This window comes from Trichomycterus rosablanca, chromosome 27, assembly GCF_030014385.1.
Source record: "Trichomycterus rosablanca isolate fTriRos1 chromosome 27, fTriRos1.hap1, whole genome shotgun sequence".
Lineage (NCBI taxonomy): Eukaryota > Metazoa > Chordata > Actinopteri > Siluriformes > Trichomycteridae > Trichomycterus > Trichomycterus rosablanca.
This window is the reverse complement of record NC_086014.1, coordinates 3019403-3040240: the sequence shown is the minus strand read 5'-3', so window position 1 is coordinate 3040240 and position 20838 is coordinate 3019403. Positions and strand designations below refer to the sequence as shown.

The 20838-nt window shown below is 38.8% G+C and overlaps 1 protein-coding gene across 1 annotated transcript; it reads left to right on the top strand.

Annotated features, from left to right (window-relative positions):
* Nucleotides 1-3257: 3257 nt before the first annotated feature.
* Nucleotides 3258-19343, top strand: pdgfba (platelet-derived growth factor beta polypeptide a). Its single transcript, XM_062989624.1, has 7 exons — nucleotides 3258-3411; nucleotides 10444-10540; nucleotides 12720-12782; nucleotides 14349-14545; nucleotides 14795-16526; nucleotides 16727-16850; nucleotides 17557-19343. Exons 1-7 carry the CDS (start codon nucleotides 3346-3348, stop codon nucleotides 17567-17569), a joined length of 2292 nt encoding a protein of 763 aa, XP_062845694.1. The 5' UTR covers nucleotides 3258-3345; the 3' UTR covers nucleotides 17570-19343.
* Nucleotides 19344-20838: the final 1495 nt, after the last annotated feature.

Genomic DNA, 20838 nt, shown 5'->3' with positions numbered 1-20838 from the left:
AGGAGTTACAACCAAGATTCTACCAAAAGCACATTTGAAATCAAAATTTTCATTGTTAACTAATAGTGGTAATGAACTAATTTAGGCCCAATTTAGACCAATATTTATTAGCTGTGATGGTAATAAACTGCTAGAACCAACAAACTATAATATGCACTTTACATAAAAACCTAACTGAAAGGGTGCCAAACGTTCCATCATTTTGTCCACTTACTGAGTGTCTTTCTGTCTTGATAATTTATTACAGCATTACAGTAGCACTTCATGCCAGAAGTGCAGTTTTTCAGCTGTGGATGATCACACTTCCAGTCCCTCACAACAATGTCTGTCGTGTCAATCATTCATCGTAAATGAATATGAAAGGTCAGTGGGTTTATAAATAGCTCCCCAGAGACGTTCCTAACACCACTGTACCCACTTCCTGCCTACATGTACAGCAGTATGTGAGTTTGGAAGGAGACACAGCACTTGATCCTGTGCTGTCCTACTGATCTCTGACCTCTTCTGGGATGTGTGATGGGTGCTCACCTGAGAAGCAAGAGAGGCCACTGAACATGGAACAGGGTGCGTGTTTAAATGCCATCGAGATGACTGCTGGCCTGCAGTTCTGGGGTTTCCTCACTTTGACAGTGAGTGTCCATGTCCTCACCAAGTTTTAAGTGGGCACTACCCAAAAGCAATAAGTGCTAATTAATGACAGCACACACACAAGTTTACCAAAACCCCATGTCACAATTACTGGTACCCCTAAAAAGTCTTATGAACAAAAAACAATACATGCCAAAAGTATGGGAACACTTGACAAGATTTTAGAGGCCTTCCTGTGGAAATCTGGCACGGATATTGGACAAGAAGGCCTGGCTTACATTTGACATTTCATTTCATTCCAAAGGTGTTTGATGGTCAAGGTCAGAAATCTGTGCAAGCCGTGGTGGTGGTGTTCCCTTACTAAACTCAAATAATGCTGTTATGGACCTTGCTTTGTGGCTGGACCAAGTAAGGGCCTTCCTTAAACTGTATTCACAAGAATAAATATTTATAATTTCTTTTATATTCTTGATTTGATATACTTTTAAGCAATAGTTGTGGCTGAAACACCATGACTCTTTGTTTTTCGGGGTATCAATATGAGATGACAAAGACATGATAATCATCAGGAGAGAGATTACAGAATACAGAAATGAAATAAGAAAAAAAATATATGTTTACCTTTAGACAGCTGACAAAAGTTTAATCCGATTAGAGCTGCAATAAACCTGCCTGAAAGAGAACACAAGTGTATTTTGCACCTGTGCAAAGTGAGGAAGGTGGTCACTTACAATGGTTAATGTTCTTATGACATTTGAAAAAAACAACCCAAAAATATCACAGATTCTTCATCGGAATTATGGTACATAGCATCATGGTTTATAATTTGGAGTAAACAGTTTTCTGTCATGTTTTAAACACGGGGACATTTACAGAAACAACTGTCTGTAATGATCACACACATTTTACAGAGTTAAGAAGAAAATTGCTGGTGTATATGTGCACAGACGTAGCCCATGCATTTTCTACTCATAAATTCCCATCATTCTCAGGATAGTTTCTCTTTTTTAACCAGAGAAAACTGATACTTTTAATTGCCTTAACTGATACCTTGGAGGTCAAACATCTAACCTGGTGTGCTGGCGGATAGCCCAATTGAAAATGTCATCTCAGTTTTCAGAAGGTTGGAACATCAAATTAGAAAGTTGTTTACGCCATCTTTGTTTCTACTATTTAAATGGACTTTTCACAGAGATTTAATATTGAAAAGTGTCGTGATTCTAAGTTGATTAATTATCACAAAACTATCATTTTTATCAAACTATTTTGGTTCAAGTTTAAGCTAGTAAAACATTAACTAAAATTAGAATTTGTTCCTTTTAAAACCCTAGCATTGTGATCAAATGTGCTTATGCTGTAAAATAAGGGTTCCTAACTTTTGTGGTCCAAACCACAGACCACAACACTTTTAGGGAACTGGTGATCTTACAGTATTAAATAAATAAATATTAAAAAGTATTATTATTTATTTATTTATTAGGATTTTAACGTCATGTTTTACACACTTTGGTTACATTCACGACAGGAACGGTAGTTACTCGATACACAAGGTTCATCGGTTCACAAGTTTAATGACAATTTTGTATCAATTCACCTCACTTGCATGTCTTTGGACTGTGGGAGGAAACTGGAGAACCCAGAGGAAACCCACGCAGACATGGGGAGAACATGCAAACTCCACACAGAAAGGACCCAGACCGCCCCACCTGGAAATCAAACCCAGGACCTTCTTGCTGTGAGGCGACAGTGCTACCCACTAAACCACTGTGCCGCCCCTAAATATTAAAAAGAAAGCATCCAGAAGTACAGAATTACCACACCAAAGTTCATTCAAACATGTGCTGCTTATATTACTATTTATAAATGTTGTAACTATGTGGTTATGAAAAAATGGGGTGTGGCAAGATGCCCAATACATAAAAGTACCAGGGATCCCAGCATTCCACCACTTCTGGGTGGCCCAAAACCATACTAAAACCTTTCATTATTTAATTAGTCACCCATCTTTCTTACACAAGAAAGTCTGAGATGCTTTAAAGTGTGCATAAGGGCTGTAAACCTGCAGGTATACACACACCTGGGTGTTAAATTGCGTCACATCCAGGAACCAATGTTTACTTACTCTACTTAATTTAGCTTGTTCTACCTATCAAGTTCCCACCCTTTAAATAACACTCTGCCTTACATGGAAAGCTAAAGCCTGCCTCTTAAAGGGCTGTGAACCAATCAGGGTACGTACAGGGAGGTGCGTTGTATTTTGCATGCAGCTATGCATGCTGAGAGCCGGTGCGGCCAGAGGCGCGCGGAGCTGTGAAACGGGCGCACCTGAGCGCGTGTGCAGTAAACGGAGTTATACTGATTATACCACATTACATTACCGGGTGCACGAAAAGGAGCATTTTTTGCACTTTTTGCTTTTGACATTTAACGTGGATATTTTGATCTAGAGGACCCACTTGTTTCTTTAACCTTATGCATTAACTGGACCGTAACCATGCTCATGCCCTTAATAACGGAACCCTAGACGGCTGTCAGTTGGCATTACTCGGATAGCGCGTGAGCCGTTTTAAGGAGCGCGATGCCAGCCCGCAAAGATCAGAGGGATTTGTTTACCTGGGATTAACAGTCAAGAAGCAAATAAAACACCCCAAAACATAACATAACTTTTTCTGCATTAACCCTGGTTGACGAGTGTGTGCGTGCCACGGGCAGGGCGCGCTCCTCAATGCCCGGCGGCTCGCGGGACTGCGCGGAGACATGAGCTCGTGGGGGCTCGTGCTACTCGTCGCGTTTGCGGCGTGTCTGCGGCTCGGCCGCGCGCAGGTAAGACTTGGGTTACGTCACACAGGTGCGCTCATGCTCGCATACTGTGTATGGGCTGCATCCCAAATAGATCCGTATTACAAACACAGTGCAATAAAAAGCATCCATTAAATCTCTAAATAATAATAAATGAATACTGAACATATGTTTCTGAACCCTGGACCTTCTTGCTGTGAGGCAACAGTGCTACCCACCGAGCCACAATAGTGCGTTTTAGGCCCTTATACAAATAAATAAACAACCTTCTCCTCTATGTACTGTGCATTATTTTCCTGACCAAGATACTAAGTCCCAGCTTCCAAAAAGCATCTTTATAACATGGTGCTAGCACCACCACATTTTACAGTTTGGATAGCGTTTACTGTCTTACTGCTTAAAATTCTGCAGCAAAGTTCCATCTTAGTCCCACCAGACGAGTTTTCAAATAACATTTTGCATATTTTTTTCCGGTGTAACTCTTCTATGTAGGCCAGTTCTTTTTGATAAACTAAACTAAGCTCTGAGGTATGTTCATTCTTTTGAGATGGTTCAGTTTCCTTTTCCAGGTCTGTGCTAATTTCTCTTGAATGCTTTGTTCTTGAGTGACTTGTTCTGTGGACAGTTTGTACCATAGTGGCCGGTGATAGCTTAGTGGTTAAGGTACTGGACTAGTAAACAGAAGATTGCCGGTTCAAGCCCCGCCACCACCAAGTTGCCACTGTTGGGTCCCTGAGCAAGGCCCTTAACCCTCAATTGCTCATTGTGTTCCGTTCACTGTGTTAGTCGCTTTGGATAAAAGCGTCTGCTAAATGCTGAAAATGTAAATAGTGATAGACTGCACAATGAGATGGGCTATTTATCTTTGTGAAGTCATTGGTAAAAGTTGTTTATTGTGTGAGTTGGCAGTTTAATGTGCTGCATGAGATTAAAGGAAGTCCTGCAATTACCAGAAATGTGACTAGTTTTCTTTCCATGACACTGTAGTTAATACACAGGATGCTAAACATTCCTGGAAAAGAACAGGTTGCATCCAGCATCGTAGAGGAATGTTAGGTTTGTTTCCCTCAGAAACCATACAACTAGGTTCCAAAAAAAACAAAAAACTGTGGGATCCCAAACATTTTTAGTTGCAGATCATTTTTATAATTTTTGTAACTGATGCACTGAGAAACTTTCCCCAGAAGTGCATTCACACACACATATACACTCACTGAGCAGTTTATTAGAAATGCCTATCTTGTACGTATAATCATTCATCATTTAATAGGCTACACCTACCATAAAGATCAACTGTGTGGGTATACAATTACTGACTGTAGTCCAATATGTTGCTCTGTACACTGTTACCCTTCCTGTATCCTATTTAGAGATCCCCATGAGACCGCCACTGAACAGATAATGTTTGGATGGTGGCCCATTCTCAGCAGTGCAATGACACATATACCAGAACAACACACATTACCATGTCCTTACCATGTTAGTATCAGAGAAAGCAGTGTTGCTGGGATTTTAAAATATGGTTTAAACTGACTGGCCTCCCTATGGGGGCTTCAATGTGTAGAGATCAAAACATCAGTTTCTTTTGTCTTGTCTTCAGATGTGGTCTGAGAAGGGCTTTACTACCATTAATGACCTGTACGCAGAAGTTTCTTGTCATTCTCGGATTTGATAGCAAAGTTTGATCTACCCAAAAGCCACTTATTTCGTTCTTCTTCCAGAACATGTTAATTTAATTTAAATACATACTAGTGCTTATGTGGCCTATGTAATAAAAAACAGTGTGGAGACACGACTACAGTAAGTTAATCATGTGAGGAAAATAAATGTTTGTAGTAAAAATAGAGCAATATTGAGATGTGCACAGAGTGGGCGAATGATGGTGAGATGTGGGATATCTTTTTGCAGCCTGTAAGTGAAATAAGTCTGGAACCCATTCATGGTGTACTGGTGCTGAGACTACTAATGGTGTCAGTTTTGTCTGTTTAGTAAAAAGAAATATTGTAAACTGGGAAGGATCCATAACAAACCGATAATGATTATGTTGCCTATGTAGTGAATAGGTTGTGTGGTTTGTAACACGTCTAGTGGAATGATGATAGTAAGATACAAGAGACCTATTTCAGTGGTCAATATAGAGAATAGGGTGTGTGGGGAATGCTGTTTAGAAAATGTTCATAGTGGACAAAAAATATTAGTGTTGGTGTTTATGTAGCCTATGACGCACGTTCATATGGACACGTTCATATGGATGGAATATTATGTTGTTTTTGTTGCCTATACAGGGAACATTAACATTTGGTACACAACCAGAATGGGCTATCAGTATTAATTCTGATGATTATATGACCTATATAGCGAATAGAGTTTGGGATGTGTCCACTGTGGACTGATGATAGTTTGTGATAAGGTTATATAACCTGTAAGGAGAATAGGGTCAGCACTGTTGAGGCCACTCTGTTATTTTGTAATAGGTGTCTACACAAAAATAGCCATATTAAATGCACACACACACACACACACACACACACACTCACACACACACGTTAACATGCACGTACACTGACTGGGCTAAGCAGTAAATCCCTCACTGATGGTTTTTCTCTTAATCCTGCTGCTTCTAGTTACACATTACATCACCAGAACTGATGAAATTACGAATGTTTTTTTTTTATTATTACTTTGAGGTCAGGTTGGGGTTTCTCAAGCCCTATGTTATAATGTTATAAATGTCTTATGGGATGCTGGTGAACATGGGATGCCAGATTACACTTGAAATGTGTGTGTGTGTGTGTGTGTGTGTGTGTGTGTGTGTGTGTGTGTGTGTGTGTTATATAAGATATAACGGATAATCTATGTAGGATACAACATGTGCACAACAGCAGCTGTTTATTCACATAACCTGATTTGGATTACATTTTCTTTTCATTAGGTGTAAATGTATAAACTGCATGGCCAAAAACATCTTCACACCAGTTCCGGCTGATAAGCTGGGGTGTTTGCCAACTGAAAATAAAGCTCTATAAGCGATTTCTGTAAGAAATCATTGCATGGTGATGTCAAAGAACTTTACTGGCCTGTAGATCAAATGCTAAACCATTTCTGGTCTTGAGATTTTTGTTGGTTACTGTTCTCTGTTCTTTGCATTGACCTCAAATTATGTGATGTGTATTTAATGTACAAATGAGTTGCTACAAGCTTGTTGGTTAATGGTGGTCATCTGTCGGCAGGGGCACAAAATTTGGCTCTAGGCAAGTCAGATCTCAGGTAGTACACTACTGTCTCTCTCTCTCTCTCTGACGCTGATGTCTGTGATAATCCGCAGCAAAAAAAATGTTGTGTAAAATGAATTGTAATCACCTTTTCCACACTGCATTGATAAAATAATGACAAATTTGTTGCTTATTTGTTGAAATTAATATTCTGTTTAAGCCAGATCCAGGCCCTTTTTTATCTCCCTTAACTTTCATCAATCCATCCATCATCATCCAGCATATTTATGTGACTGGTGGAATCTATACAGGCTATAAGTGTACGTCTGCACCACCTGCCAGATTGGGATAGACTATTTCTTTATGTCGGTACTCAGCAGGCTGGCACTTTGCCATGAGGATTGGCGGACTGCGTGCGTGTGCACGGTAATCCGGGTATGTAATTATAGCCCACTCCCCTCACCTCTCCTCTCCGACGGACTATTAGCATTCCTGTTTCTCCGGTATCCCATGATCCAGCTGGGTAATGCAGCATGATAGTGTTTCGATGGGTCCTTACATTTTTTGGCAGGAAACACACCGATTTATTGTGTGTCTGTGTGTTGGAGTACAGGCGCATAACGGTGAACCATCTATCACCAGCTTACGATTATCACTCACAGAAATACACACAGACACACACACAGACACACACACACACACTCACACACTATAATTCCCATTTAAGTGTTCAGTTCATTTCATTTTATGGTATCATCTAGATCAGAGGTCTTTAAATTGTTATCAGAAAGTAGAAGTGAATACCAGTGCTTTGAATATCTGATAAAGACTGTAACTACAGTCCAGAAAATATAAACTCTATGATATGAATCAGAGCTTAGTGTTGTGCTGTTATCTTTAAAAAAAAAGGATGCAAAAAATGGTGCTGGACATTATTGCTGCACATCACCTACTGTAAGAGTTTGCACTGTAAGAATAGTAAATATACATTTATTTACCCAATGCAGAAAACTAGGAATGCTAATTTATTTTACATTAACTGACCATCATTAGTCGATGGTTAACTGGTAGCTGAGAAGCATATTACGTCAAAAAACTGTGTACATAGGGAACATGGCAGTTAGATAAGCAAATACACATTAAGCATAAATAGTATATGACACAATGTAGAATTTTGTTCAAAATAACATGTCAAACACAAAACAGTAATGCAATCGGTATGTTAAAGACGAGAAGTTCCTTTATATTGGAGCATGATGCAAAACATCCAAACCAATTTTGCAAATCAATAATGTTAATATTAAGATTCCTTACTGACACAAAACAGGTGGCACGGTGATGCAGTGGGAAGCACTGTCACCTCACAGAAAGAAGGGACTGGGTTTGATACCCCAGCCAGGCAGCCAAACAGACAATGAATAAAGGAACAAACAAATAACACAAGACCGCTTCCATCTCCGATTTCAGTAAGTAATAGTTCCGTTTTTCATGATGTAAATAATAGTAAGTTTTCCGATTCGAGTTTGAACCGCAGCTTACTGTGAACATGTGTCTTAAATGAACACTGCTCCTGTTTTTCGCTTAGGGATTTGTAACTCCACTCTTGAATTAAATCAACTGTCTGCTGTTGTGAATGAACTGAAACGATCTTTTTAACAGACAGCATTAATCAAGGAACAGCTGATGTCTTGATTCTCGGTTAATCGTTAACATCCATAAACATCACAAATGGATATTATCTGTGATATTAGTTGATGACACACATGCTCCAGCCACACCTCAGTACACCATCGGCTTATCATGAAATCATGAGACTAATTTTAATCATGTTATTTTTACCCTGACATGTTTTAACAATAAACACTTATAATGAGAATGAAGAAAAACTAAAATTATAAATTAAATAGTAAAGAAGTGAGGCTAAGACAGCATCTCAAAACTGCACATCACTTACTCTTTTAATTTTACTGACCTTTGCATTCTGGACAGGACTCACGTTCACATTTAGGCAATGTGAGTGGTACATACAGACATCACGCAGCTTTAGGAATTCAGGTTCTATTCTAAGCTTCAGTTACAGTCTGAATGAAGTTAAGCATGTTCTCATGGTGGTGGTAGGTGGATTGGCTGTTTTAATATGCTCTTGGGAGTGAATGAGTGAGTGACAGTTTGTAACAGTGCTCTTATCAAATATACTGTCTGTATGTTATTGCTGGTGTTTATGTGTGTTATGGCTAGATGACTGGGTGACTCATAGAGTATTCACACACACACACACACACACACACACACACACACAGTATTATAACCCTGTCAAAATTACAGTATGACAGTATTAAGGACCATTTAAAGTATGAAGGCTTTACAATCAGCAATCTTTTTCAAATTTTAAACACGAGCACAAAAACCTGAATGAAGAAGTGAATTTGAAAAAAAGCCTTTTTCTGCTTGTCTGCGTTCAAAAGAAGTTGCAGTGATGAAAAGGAGTATGAATGAAAAGTGTATTTCTGAATAAAATGAAGCTGTGTGAAGAACGAGCAGCAAGCTGAATGGCCGTCAATTTTACTTCATAATTTTCCAACACCCGACTAAAAGAGGAAGAGATGTGTGTAGTGTGGTAAACCAGTTGATCTTTCTGGGTCAGTAACCACACCTTATTTTTTTCATTTCATCGTCATGTTTACCACTGTTTTATCCTAGTCAGGGTTGCGCTTGGTCCTGTTTCCCCGAAATTACTAGGCACAATGCAATAACACACCACAGAGAGGGCACCAAACCATCATGAGGCCTTGGCCATCCCCACCCAATCACGTGAACATTTGGACACCAAACAGTTAAAACTACTGCAACAGCTTAGAAACAGATGATGATACTGACTGTAGTGTGTGAAGGGGGTGGGGGTGGTCTGTTTAAATGCACAGTAAGGTCACTATCATGTGACACTGTAATACAGCGAAAATAAATGACAACGAGCACCCTGGGACACTGCCCGGGTGCTAAATAAACACATCGTCATGCACTAAATATACGGCAGACATCAAACCATTAATTGAAGTTAATAGAACTTATTTTAAATATTTTAAAGATGTCTTTTTTTTAAATGATTGACACTTCTGCATGCATTTAGTTCTTCCTTTGCCAGCATATGAGTCTTTCCCTGTAATGCTAGAGCAAGTAATCTGAGAGTGACTTCTGAATGCAACACATCTACAGATCCTTGAGACTCCAAGATCCTCTGTCACGGACAATTAATATCTAGCTATATCCAGCCATACCCTGACTTATAAAGGCCAACACACTTTGTTTTCTATAATTTTGGTATTTTTAATTTTTCCTAGTTTAATAAACAACTAAAGGAATTTGGACTGTGTGTCATTATTTATACACTAGTAAAATAGAAACTCTGTTTAAGAGCATCAAGCAGGTGAACTTGAAGTGATATCGTTTCTCTTGGGATGTTAAAAACATTTATTTAGGAAATTAATTTAGGAGTAGAATTCTTCTTAGATATTTAGTGTGAGTTTGAGGTGATTAACCACGTTTTTTTATACCTTTGTCATCTTTCCAAGGGTGCCACTACATCTCTAGTAAACACGTACATACTAAAACATCTATTTGTTTGATTCTTACTCAGTGTGACCTAAATGTCTGTGTTCATCATGGATGGAAATTTGCAGATGTTAAAGCAGGTGTGTGTGTGTGTGTGTGTGTGTGTGTGTGTGTGTGTGTGTGTGTGTGTGTGTGTGTGTGTTAGCTGATGAGAGCAAACAGCCTGAAGGTAAATGCTGTAAAGTATAGTTGAATTATTCATGTATTTAGCTCTCTCTCTCTTTCTCTTTTTTAGGCCGACCCTCTCCCTCTCTCGCTAGTGGATTTGGTAATGAACTCTCCAATCTCATCAATGAAGGATCTGCAGGAGCTGATGGATGATCACTCCGTAGGTAAAGCGTGAACACCCACACTTTTTTTAACCTTTATAATAAGCAGTACTTTCTTTTACTTAGCTTTAAGTAAGAGTTATTAAATGCTAAATTTATTTGAATATCAGTGATGCTGAATTAATTTTGCAGTGCTATCTTTTGGTGCAAATACAATCTGAAGAAGAAACAAGGCAACATTTTATGCAAGGGTTACATCTTCTTGAACTTTAACCCCAAATTCTTCTCTATGACTTTTCATTTTACATATTAGCTGTAAAGTGATTACTGATCTTATATTTGGTTGGATTGGTTTAATGCGTTCATTTTCCAGAAGCAGAGCTGTTTTAACTGTATATACAGACAGGCTGCCCAAATACACACACACACACACACACACACACACACACACACACCCAGACACACACACAGAGTGGCAGTCACTGTCACAGTGACAGAAAGGAATGTCAGCATGACTAGGTGGTGTCTGTGGGTGTGTGTGTGTTCATATATGTGTGATGGTAATAGTTATATGGAGTGTCGGTGTGGAGCTGCAGAAAGGGACAATGGCAATGACCTTGAGTGTGTCCACTGTGACACACACACAGGGCCATTGTTTCTCTACACTGGATTCCTTTTAGTCTGTGTGTGTGTGTGTGTTGAATATGCTTCTCTACTGTACAACAATCACTGGAGTGGCTATTTGAAAGCGTCAAACACACACACACAAAGAAAGAAAGCGAACAATAGGCATTTGACATAAATGATAAAATATTTTTTATGCCTTATGGCAACCCCGATCTTACTATAAGACTTGGCAACCTAACCTTCTGTCAAAATAATATGACCTATTTAACTGCTGAAGAATTTTAAAACCATCCATGTACAGATAGTGCATACTCAACATGTGAGAAATGTGGGTTATACTAACACATAACTGCAAACCTCAATTTCAAAAAATGAGCAGAATTAGTAGGTTAAAAGCAATTATTTGTAAATCTGCTTTAACCAGTATTTAAACAGAAATCTTACAAAGACAAGATATATAACCATTAACTGCATTAACTTTAACGCTTTCTTTGGTAAATATATGCAAAGAAATCATTTTTATGATATTTATGCAATTGCTTATGGTTGAATGTTTTTAAAGCTGGCACACTTTTTGGCAATGTGGTACTATGCACAGCAGACCTGTTAATTTAACAACATCTAGAACCCTGTTAACTCGAGCTCACAATAAATAGACTGATGCACAGAGAAAACCTGGATTCCATAGTCACTCTCACCTAAACCTACAATTATACACACTCTTACCAAAACACACACACACGCAGAGACTTAGACAGGTGACTCACAATCCGAGGGCAAAGTCTAGACTAAGCTCAAATATATATGTATGTATATATATATATATATATATATATATATATATATATATATATATATATATATGTATATATATATATATACAGTATATAATATATATATATATATATATATATATATATATATATATATATATATATATATATATATATATATATCATCTAGGTCACACACAGACACTCAAACACACATACACACTCACACATACATGCATGCACACACACACACTGGTGATTGTTGCTGTTGCTTTTCAGTACAAGCTCGTAATTAAAGCTAAGTGAAGACTAGCACTGGAATAAAGAGCAGCAACAGTTTTTGTACTGCAATTTAAATAAAATAATTCTGAGAATAAAATTTACTATCAAAGCCCAGCGTGACCAAACTACACAGAGCAGTCCAGCCTGATTCCATTAAAAATATTACAAATAACAGGAGAATCTGAGGAAAGTTTTAGACATCTGGTATTTATGGATAATATTTTAAACGACTTTTTGGACAAATCTTCCCTTCTACCACATTGTTCCATTTGATTCAAATCTGGTAAATGGAAAGGCTTTTGAAGGTCATTTACTGGTTCCATGAACATGACAATAGTTCTGTGTGACATGGCACCTTATGTTGGAGATCCATTTATATGATTGTAAAATCCAGCCATTAATGGATGCACAAGGTCAGAAAGGCTGTGGCATTCAAACGCTGCTTAGGGGCCCAATGTGTACCAAGAAAACATTTGATCAATGAAACATGTGGACACACTTTATTGGATATTTAACATTAAGCAATTAAGACACTAATTTCTGGGGGGGTTTTTTCACAGAAGAAGAAGAAGAGAACGAGGGGCGATTGAATGGCACCCATAAACGCCTTCCCAGAAGTCTTGGTGAGTGCCGCTCCCTTCCTCTCTTTGTCTTCCTCCATTTCTGTCTCTTTTGTGTTCATCTGGAAATATTTCTCCTTGCTGTTATTTTCAGTCCTCTTTACTCACAATGGGTGTTGGTTCCCTTTAGTGTATGAGTGTGTGTGAGTGTGTGTGTGTGTGTGTGTGTGTACGTTTTCAGTTTTGTCTTTGTGCTTGTCATCAGTCTGAGTGTCTCTGAGGCAGCATCCAGTCTAGCCATTCGTCCTTAGTCCACCTCTGTACCATCACACTGTGATTTAAGTGTCCTCTTTAAACCCTCTAGCTGCCTCTCAGACAGTGTAGTGTACACACTTGGACAGAGCAGAGGATTTGAGTTATGGTTTGTGTGTGTAGCACTGTTGGTACAGTGTGGCTTGGTCATGCAGGGAATTCAGTCCTGATTCTATACATGGTGGAGCAGCGTATGTGTGTGTGTGTGTGTGTGTGTGTGTGTGTGTGTGTGTGTGTGTGTGTGTGTGTGTGTGTATTTCTGCTCTTGGTGAAGTATATTTCCTATATTTTTTTCTAAAATGTGTTTTGTAAATGTTTTAGGGTGGCATGAACATTTTTTTGTATAATACTGTGTTAGATTTGTGGTTGTAGAAGTTATAAAGAGGGTCTACATCCTCCAAAAGGTTCCACTTTTAACTCACATTTATCAAAACGTTATCTCAAAGGCTCGAGGTTATCAAAGTGTTTTTTTGCAAAAGTAAAATTTAACATTCCTCTTAGATATCACTGTTTTTCACCTTGTAACTCTCTTATGGATAAACTCTCATTTTGCCATCTTATGGTTCTCTGGAGTCCCACAATTTCAGAAACTGCTTTCAAATCCTTTCCAAACTGACAGATCCTTTCCAAACTTCTTTAGAATTTCTTTTGATCATTGTATGTTGTGCTGCTTGTTAAGACCTGTTAGCTTCTTTTACCTTGCTGGAAAAAATTCTATGTCCCTTAAGTGGAAAGTGGTATGAAAAGAATTCCAAAGTTACATGAGGTATATAAGTGCCATTCAACAGGGTTAACAGTGATGAAGTCTGAGTGTGTCTAGTGTTATTGTCTAGTCTTTTTTATTTTGGTTGATTTGGTTCATCAATATGCCTGACAGGTAAAAAATAATGGGTTGATTCAATAAAAAGTCATTCAAGTACTATTACAACTAATTATATTTATACAACAGGGTGATTGAGTCATTATTCAGTAGCTAACTCAAGAACTAGTTTAGATATCATCCAATCCGACGACAAACACATGAACACATTTTTATTTATGAGAAAGAAACTCAAAATCCTATAATTTTTTATTTACATTTTTGCCATTTATCAGATGCTTTTATCCAAAGCGATTTACAATTATGTGAGTTGAACCTTCTGATTACTAGTATAGTACCTTAACCGCTAAGCTACCACTGTACTGGAAATGTTAAGACTTAAAGATTTAAAGACACTTCCTCATATAATCCCAATCACACACTTTGTAATCTACAGAGAGACCTGATTTAGTTGTTGTCTACATTAAAAGCTTATTTTGTTGTTTTTTCTTCTTTAGCAGATGTACAGGTAGCACAGCAGGCTGTGTGTAAAGTAAGGACAGAGGTAATGGAGGTAACGCGCTCCATGTTTGACCGGACCAACGCTAACTTCCTGCTATGGCCTCCATGTGTGGAGGTGCAGCGCTGCTCAGGATGCTGTAATACTAGAACCCTGCAGTGTGTACCAATCTCCAGTGAGACACGCCGCTTACAGGTATGCATAGTCAGAAAAAAATAACATGTATAATCAAAGATAACAACTTAAGAACAGGGGTGAATCTTTGGGGTTTGTGCAGCAGCCAGAGCTCAGAGCTCAGCCTCACTGAACAGCTTTGTAATGAACTGGAACATCAACTGAGGCTTTATTGACCAACATGAGTGCCCAGCCATCACTGAACGTTTTACAGCATTTTTAGGCCTTCAATGGTAAAGATGACATGTTATGTTTTATTTTTTTGTCCAGATGACTAAAATCACATTTGTGAACAGACAGCCCAGCTATGAGAAGGTCATAATACCTGTTGAGGATCATCTCACCTGTAGCTGTAAATCACGAACAGCCAGTCCTGCCACATGGAGCAAGACTACCACCCCTTTACCCCCTCCCAGAGTCCTCACCAAAGCTACGGCATCCAAAAGCCAATCTAAAGAGGAACTGCATCGGCATGATGACCTTAAACACAACCAAAGATTCCAGCTGGATGACCGAGAGACTCAGTGGCAAAAGAAATATACTCCTGGAAACACACCAAGAACGCCCATACACACACTCACACACTCACACACCAGTCCGTTCCAGCATGCCCTCACTCACACGCCATACATAAATCAGGGCAACCTGACAACCAAGCAAACAGGAGTCGGTGTTACACGCATGATGAGCGACACGACGCAACACATAAAACACCAACAATCAGATAAGCAGCACCACTTAGATTCTGAGAAAGTTCCTGAACACCACACACACCATTCAGAATCTGGGAAAGTTCCTGAACACCACACACACGATTCAGAATCTGGGAAAGTTCCTAAACACCACACACACCATTCAGAATCTGGGAAGGTTCCTGAACACCACACACACCATTCCGAATCTGGGAAAGTTCCTGAACACCACACACACCATTCAGAATCTGGGAAAGTTCCTGAACACCACACACACCATTCAGAATCTGGGAAAGTTCCTGAACACCACACACACCATTCAGAATCTGGGAAAGTTCCTGAACACCACACACACCATTCAGAATCTGGGAAAGTTCCTGAACACCATACACACCATTCAGAATCTGGGAAAGTTCCTGAACACCACACACACCATTCAGAATCTGGGAAGGTTCCTGAACACCACAAACACCATTCAGAATCCGGGAAGGTTCCTGAACACCACACACACCATTCAGAATCTGGGAAAGTTCCTGAACACCACACACACCATTCAGAATCTGGAAAGGTTTCTGAACACCACACACACCATTCAGAATCTGGGAAGGTTCCTGAACACCACACACACCATTCAGAATCTGGAAAGGTTTCTGAACACCACACACACCATTCAGAATCTGGGAAAGCTTCTGAACACCACACACACCATTCAGAATCTGGGAAAGCTTCTGAACACCACACACACCATTCAGAATCTGTAAACGTTCCAGAAAACCGAACACACCATACAGAATCTAAGACAGTGTTGAAACATCACATGAACTTTGCAAGTGGAGATGATACCATTAAAGCAACCACAAGTACAAAACATGTGCATTATCACAAACATCACAGTGACAAAACAACAAAGCAACAACCACAGCACAAGCCCACCCAGCCGCATGCAACTAATAACAGCCAATCAGAAATCTCTCTTCAACACAGTGGCCAGATGGAAGCACCTATTCTCAGATTCAGTGATGTCGAGGTCATTGGTCAATCCAGCAGCCAGTCTGGCCAATCAGATCTCTCTGGCCAGTCAGAAGTTGGCCACCAATCCAGTCAATCAGAGACAGAAACACATCATCATCAGCACCATCATCATCCAACAAGAGCACCTGCACATCATCCAACAAGAGCACCTACACATCATCCAACAAGAGCACCTACACATCATCCAACAAGAGCACCTACACATCATCCAACAAGAGCACCTACACGTCATCCAACAAGAGCACCTACACGTCATCCAAGTAGCACAAGACAAGCAGGTGTGTCTCATACAGGAAGCATTGTTTATCTCTCTCTCTCTCTCTTTCACACACACACACAGAGTTTAGATTGTATGCATGTAAATTAGCATAGCGTCTGTGTCCTGTTTTCCAGCTTGACATCAATTAACAGGTCAAGAAGTTCTGCACACTCATGTAACACAATTTCCTTCCTCTCTGTATTTCTCATTACCCCACAGTGATGAATGCCCCTCCTAGTAAACCCCCCTTGCCCCACACACCCCCTCCGTCCATCGCTCAGCGCAAACGAAGGAGAAAGCAAAGAAGGAGAATGAGCAAGTCCGCCATGAGAGCCATGATCATGTAAGTGAAAACACAGCTTACACAGGGGGTACAGCTTATCCACTGAGAACAAAGGGGAGCTTCAGGGACAATTGAAGGTCCAAAACCACACTATTTTTAATCATTACTCCAAAAGCCTGGTGGAAAAATTCTAATGCAAAAAAAAAGAAATTAAAAGCTATTAACCAGGGATTTGAATCATTTCTGCTACTGTTCTTTTTGTAGGGCTGAATGATTGCAGTATGTAGTTCTTTGTTCAAAAAAGCTTTGATGAGTTTGAGTTCTTTTCTTGTGGGATTTTTGAAGATCTGCTGGGTCAAATATCTACATACAGCGACTTAGATGATTCATTTGGTGGTGTAAAAGGATGGCACTTTCATGTAAGCTTATTTACAGTATTGGAATTTGACTAAACCTATAAGATTTAGTAACAAGCACATTATATTTTCACAATTATCACAAAAATTTTCACTTTATATCACAAGATGATAAATAAATACAATTGTTCTTTACTACAAAAGACATGGAACAGTGGTTTCTTTGACAAACAAAACAAACGGTCGCCTTGTTCTGATTTTATTATCATTTTTACAGTTCTGGGTAATGAACTCTTGGCATCTGGATTTTAACATGTTTTGTAGTCATTAACTGAAAAAGAAATTGAATTGTGTTGGTTGTGAATCTTATTACGAGTGTAACAAGGACTCTGGTTTCCTCTGTCCTGCAGGGTCATGTCCTAATCCTACCAGCAGCTCAACATCACATACCAGAAGAAATCCAAAGATGCTGAGTAAGGGATGGACCCACACTGAGACACTGGAAACGTTGCTTACAATTACTGGAAACGTCTTTGATTTGCTACATAAGCTTCAAAAGCTCCTGCAGGGTTGCACTGCACTATGGGAAATCTCACTGCAAAATGAAACAGGCTCTGCTTAAAGATGGCCTGCAAAACAGTGAGAATGAATCTAACAATGTGCAGTTAGAGTGTGTCAAAAAGCAAGACTGCATGTAGACGCAGACAGAGCTTACTGACTGCACCTATAACAAAGTGGATTCATCCTGCCAAACAAGGAGACTGCACTATGTCATGAGGACACAGCCTGGCATATTAGGAGATGACATTAAAACAGTGCAGGCACTGCCTGCCAAATATTGAGACTGCATCTTAAACATGTTGGATCTAGCTTGCTAAATTGTAAGACTGCACCAAAAAGCAGGGCCAAAAAATGAGATTATGTCTGAAATAGTGCAAATGTTGAATGCCAAATGATGAGACTGCATGAAAAATAATACTATTGCAGCCTGACATAGAATAGGACTACCAAGAAAATAAAGAAACCAGCTGCCACATAATGAGATTATGTCTAAAACAAACGTGTCTTGCCAAAAATAAGACTGCACTTGAGCAGACACTGCAATTAATATTGTGAGGTCAAGGCCTGCCAAATAATGAGATTCCATCTAAAACAGTGCAAACTTGAGCTGCCAACTAATGAGACTGCATGTAATGCCATACACATCTCCTGCCAAGTGATGAAACAGCAACCACGATGAGGACAGCCTGCTAAAAACTGAGACGGTTTGTCTCAAATCTACCTGATAACAAAACCAAGTCTAAAAGCATGCAGTGGACAGAAAAAATGAGACTAAGCTCAATCTGCCTGATACTAGAATCATACACAAATAGTAAACATGCCTACTGCTGGCATGACATTTTTCTGTCTTTGTGTTTGTTTGTGTAAAAAAAGAAAAGTCCAACGTGGACTATAAGCTGCCAAAAAAATGAAACCCAGATGCCCATGATCTGTATCATCCAAATTTAAACTGGACAATAGAACATTTGTGGAGGACACTGGATTTTAACTGGACATAAATATAGACTTAAGCATGGACTTGCTAAAAACTGTGTGTTCAATATAACAACCTAATGCATTGCTCACGGTCGCTTTCTTAGGAAGTAGCATGTTCCTGTTTATTAGCTTCATGCTACTTTTTTTTTTTTTTAAAGAAACACCTACCATGAAGAGAGTACAATGTGGCTTAAATATGTCTTTGGAAAAAAGTCTGATATTGACATTTAACCAAGGTGCAAACACTGGAATGTCGCACACTGGAATGTGCCCTGTACTTTGCAATACTATTAGCAATGCCAGATGTAGCGTGATGGAAATATATTGCATGTTTAGCCTGAGCGCATTATCCATAAATCGTACAAAAAGATGCAAAATATGACTGGTCTATTGTGTGTTATTGTCACCTGTAGTGACAACACAGAAAATGTCAAACGGTGCTTGGTCACGCTAAACTACTGATGCTACAAGTGCTAGCATGAATTAAAACTACTGTTCGCTAAGTGATGTAAGGCTATATTGTAAATGTTACAAATTTTTATTTTTATCTGCTATTTTTTTTTTTACTTATTTATAAAAGTAGATGCGATCCCATCTGCTTCAGAGTATAAATGTTATTGATAATTATTGTCATAATGCTATTTTAATATTAATATAAGATGTGAGAACCATGTCTTTTGACTCTGTTTGGTTTATTTCCTGAGAAAGAAAAAACGTCTCTTTATGGACACTGTGTCTGGGTTTAAAGCAACATCATATTTTCATTTTACTTCCATGTGTGAAACAGTAAAAGTATTAAGAAAAGGAAGTTGATTAGCCATAACAGGATTTAGGTTACATAAACACAAAGCTACAACAAAGAAAATGTGATGTTTCATCTTTAGACGAACACATCCTCTATGTGTGTGTGTGTGTGTGTGTGTGTGTGTGTGTGTCTTTACATGGTTAGCTTTTTCTGCCTGCACACCAACTTCATAGGCAGTGTTTATAGTATACCAACCCCCCAGTAGGTCCCCTCAAAGGTGCATTGCCAGTAGGGCTGTCACTGTTAGCCATTATAATTTAATTATAATTGGATTAATCCCAGAAAACCATTAGTTATTTAAGCAATAGAAGACATAATTAAATTGTTACTCTGTGTTTGGTAAATCCATTCCCAATTAGCAGGTGTATGGGTAAGTCTGTACTGAATGTACCCTGTTACTGTGAAGGTCGTTTGACTAAAGTACACACAGCAAGAAGGAATTATCCTGTTAAACAATGGACCTAAAACTGCTGAAGAACATATAAGATGTGTAATATTCTTAATACTCTTAATGCAGTTTATATGTAAATTTTCCAGTTACCATTTTCTTGTTAAACAATAACAAAATCTGATTAAAAATAAAACACATCTGTAAAATCTGATTTATTATCTTATTTTCAAAAATCTCCAGACACTTTGCTATGGGAATGTCAGGTGTATCCTGTTTACTTTTATTATCCTCTAGATGTGCCTAGAATTCAGTTAGAGTTCACCTTTTGGAATTTTCCCATGAAGTCCAGGGAACTGTGGATATAAAACAAAATCTAAGGAATTTAATGTTCCCAGGACCACAGTGAACTCAATATACAGTATGTAAATAAACTGTAAATACTTTATAAAGCACACTACTTTCTATTAATTTGACACAACAATAAAGACCTTACCTTCCTATATTTGATATTTGCAACCTAGGAAAATAAAATATAACATGTTTGGGAGTAAATTAGTTTTCAAAGCATTGTATGTGACACTGCATTTAGGATTTTTATGAGAAAGAAAAATAAAGAACATCAAAAGCAGAAGGAACTTCAAATTTGTTGTGTCACAATGCTACATTTTACCAAATCCTCAGAAATCTGCAATAGTGTGTGTGTGTGCATTTGGGTGGGAGTGTGTATGTGTGTGTTTGCTGCCATGGTAGCAGGGTGGGCATGTACATAGTGAGAGGTCAGGTGGTGAAACCTATACTGTACAGAGAGTGTACTGTATGTGTAAGATAAATTGCTGACTAGGGTGAGTCATGTACACTATTAACTGCCCAATGTAAAGGGCAGGTGTGTGTGTGTGTGTGTGATGGGGGTGTACTGATGGCATGATGGTTTAACGACACCACAGATTTAAAATACAAGGA

What these genes read in the sequence shown, in the direction of transcription:
- pdgfba (XM_062989624.1), top strand. Translation starts at nt 3,346, where the DNA reads ATGAGCTCGTGGGGGCTCGTGCTACTCGTCGCGTTTGCGGCGTGTCTG. An exon ending in GATGGATGATCACTCCGTAG is followed by an intron (nt 10,541 to 12,719) that starts GTAAAGCGTGAA and finishes GTTTTTTCACAG; the next exon opens with AAGAAGAAGAAGAGAACGAG. An exon ending in ACGCCTTCCCAGAAGTCTTG is followed by an intron (nt 12,783 to 14,348) that starts GTGAGTGCCGCT and finishes TTTCTTCTTTAG; the next exon opens with CAGATGTACAGGTAGCACAG.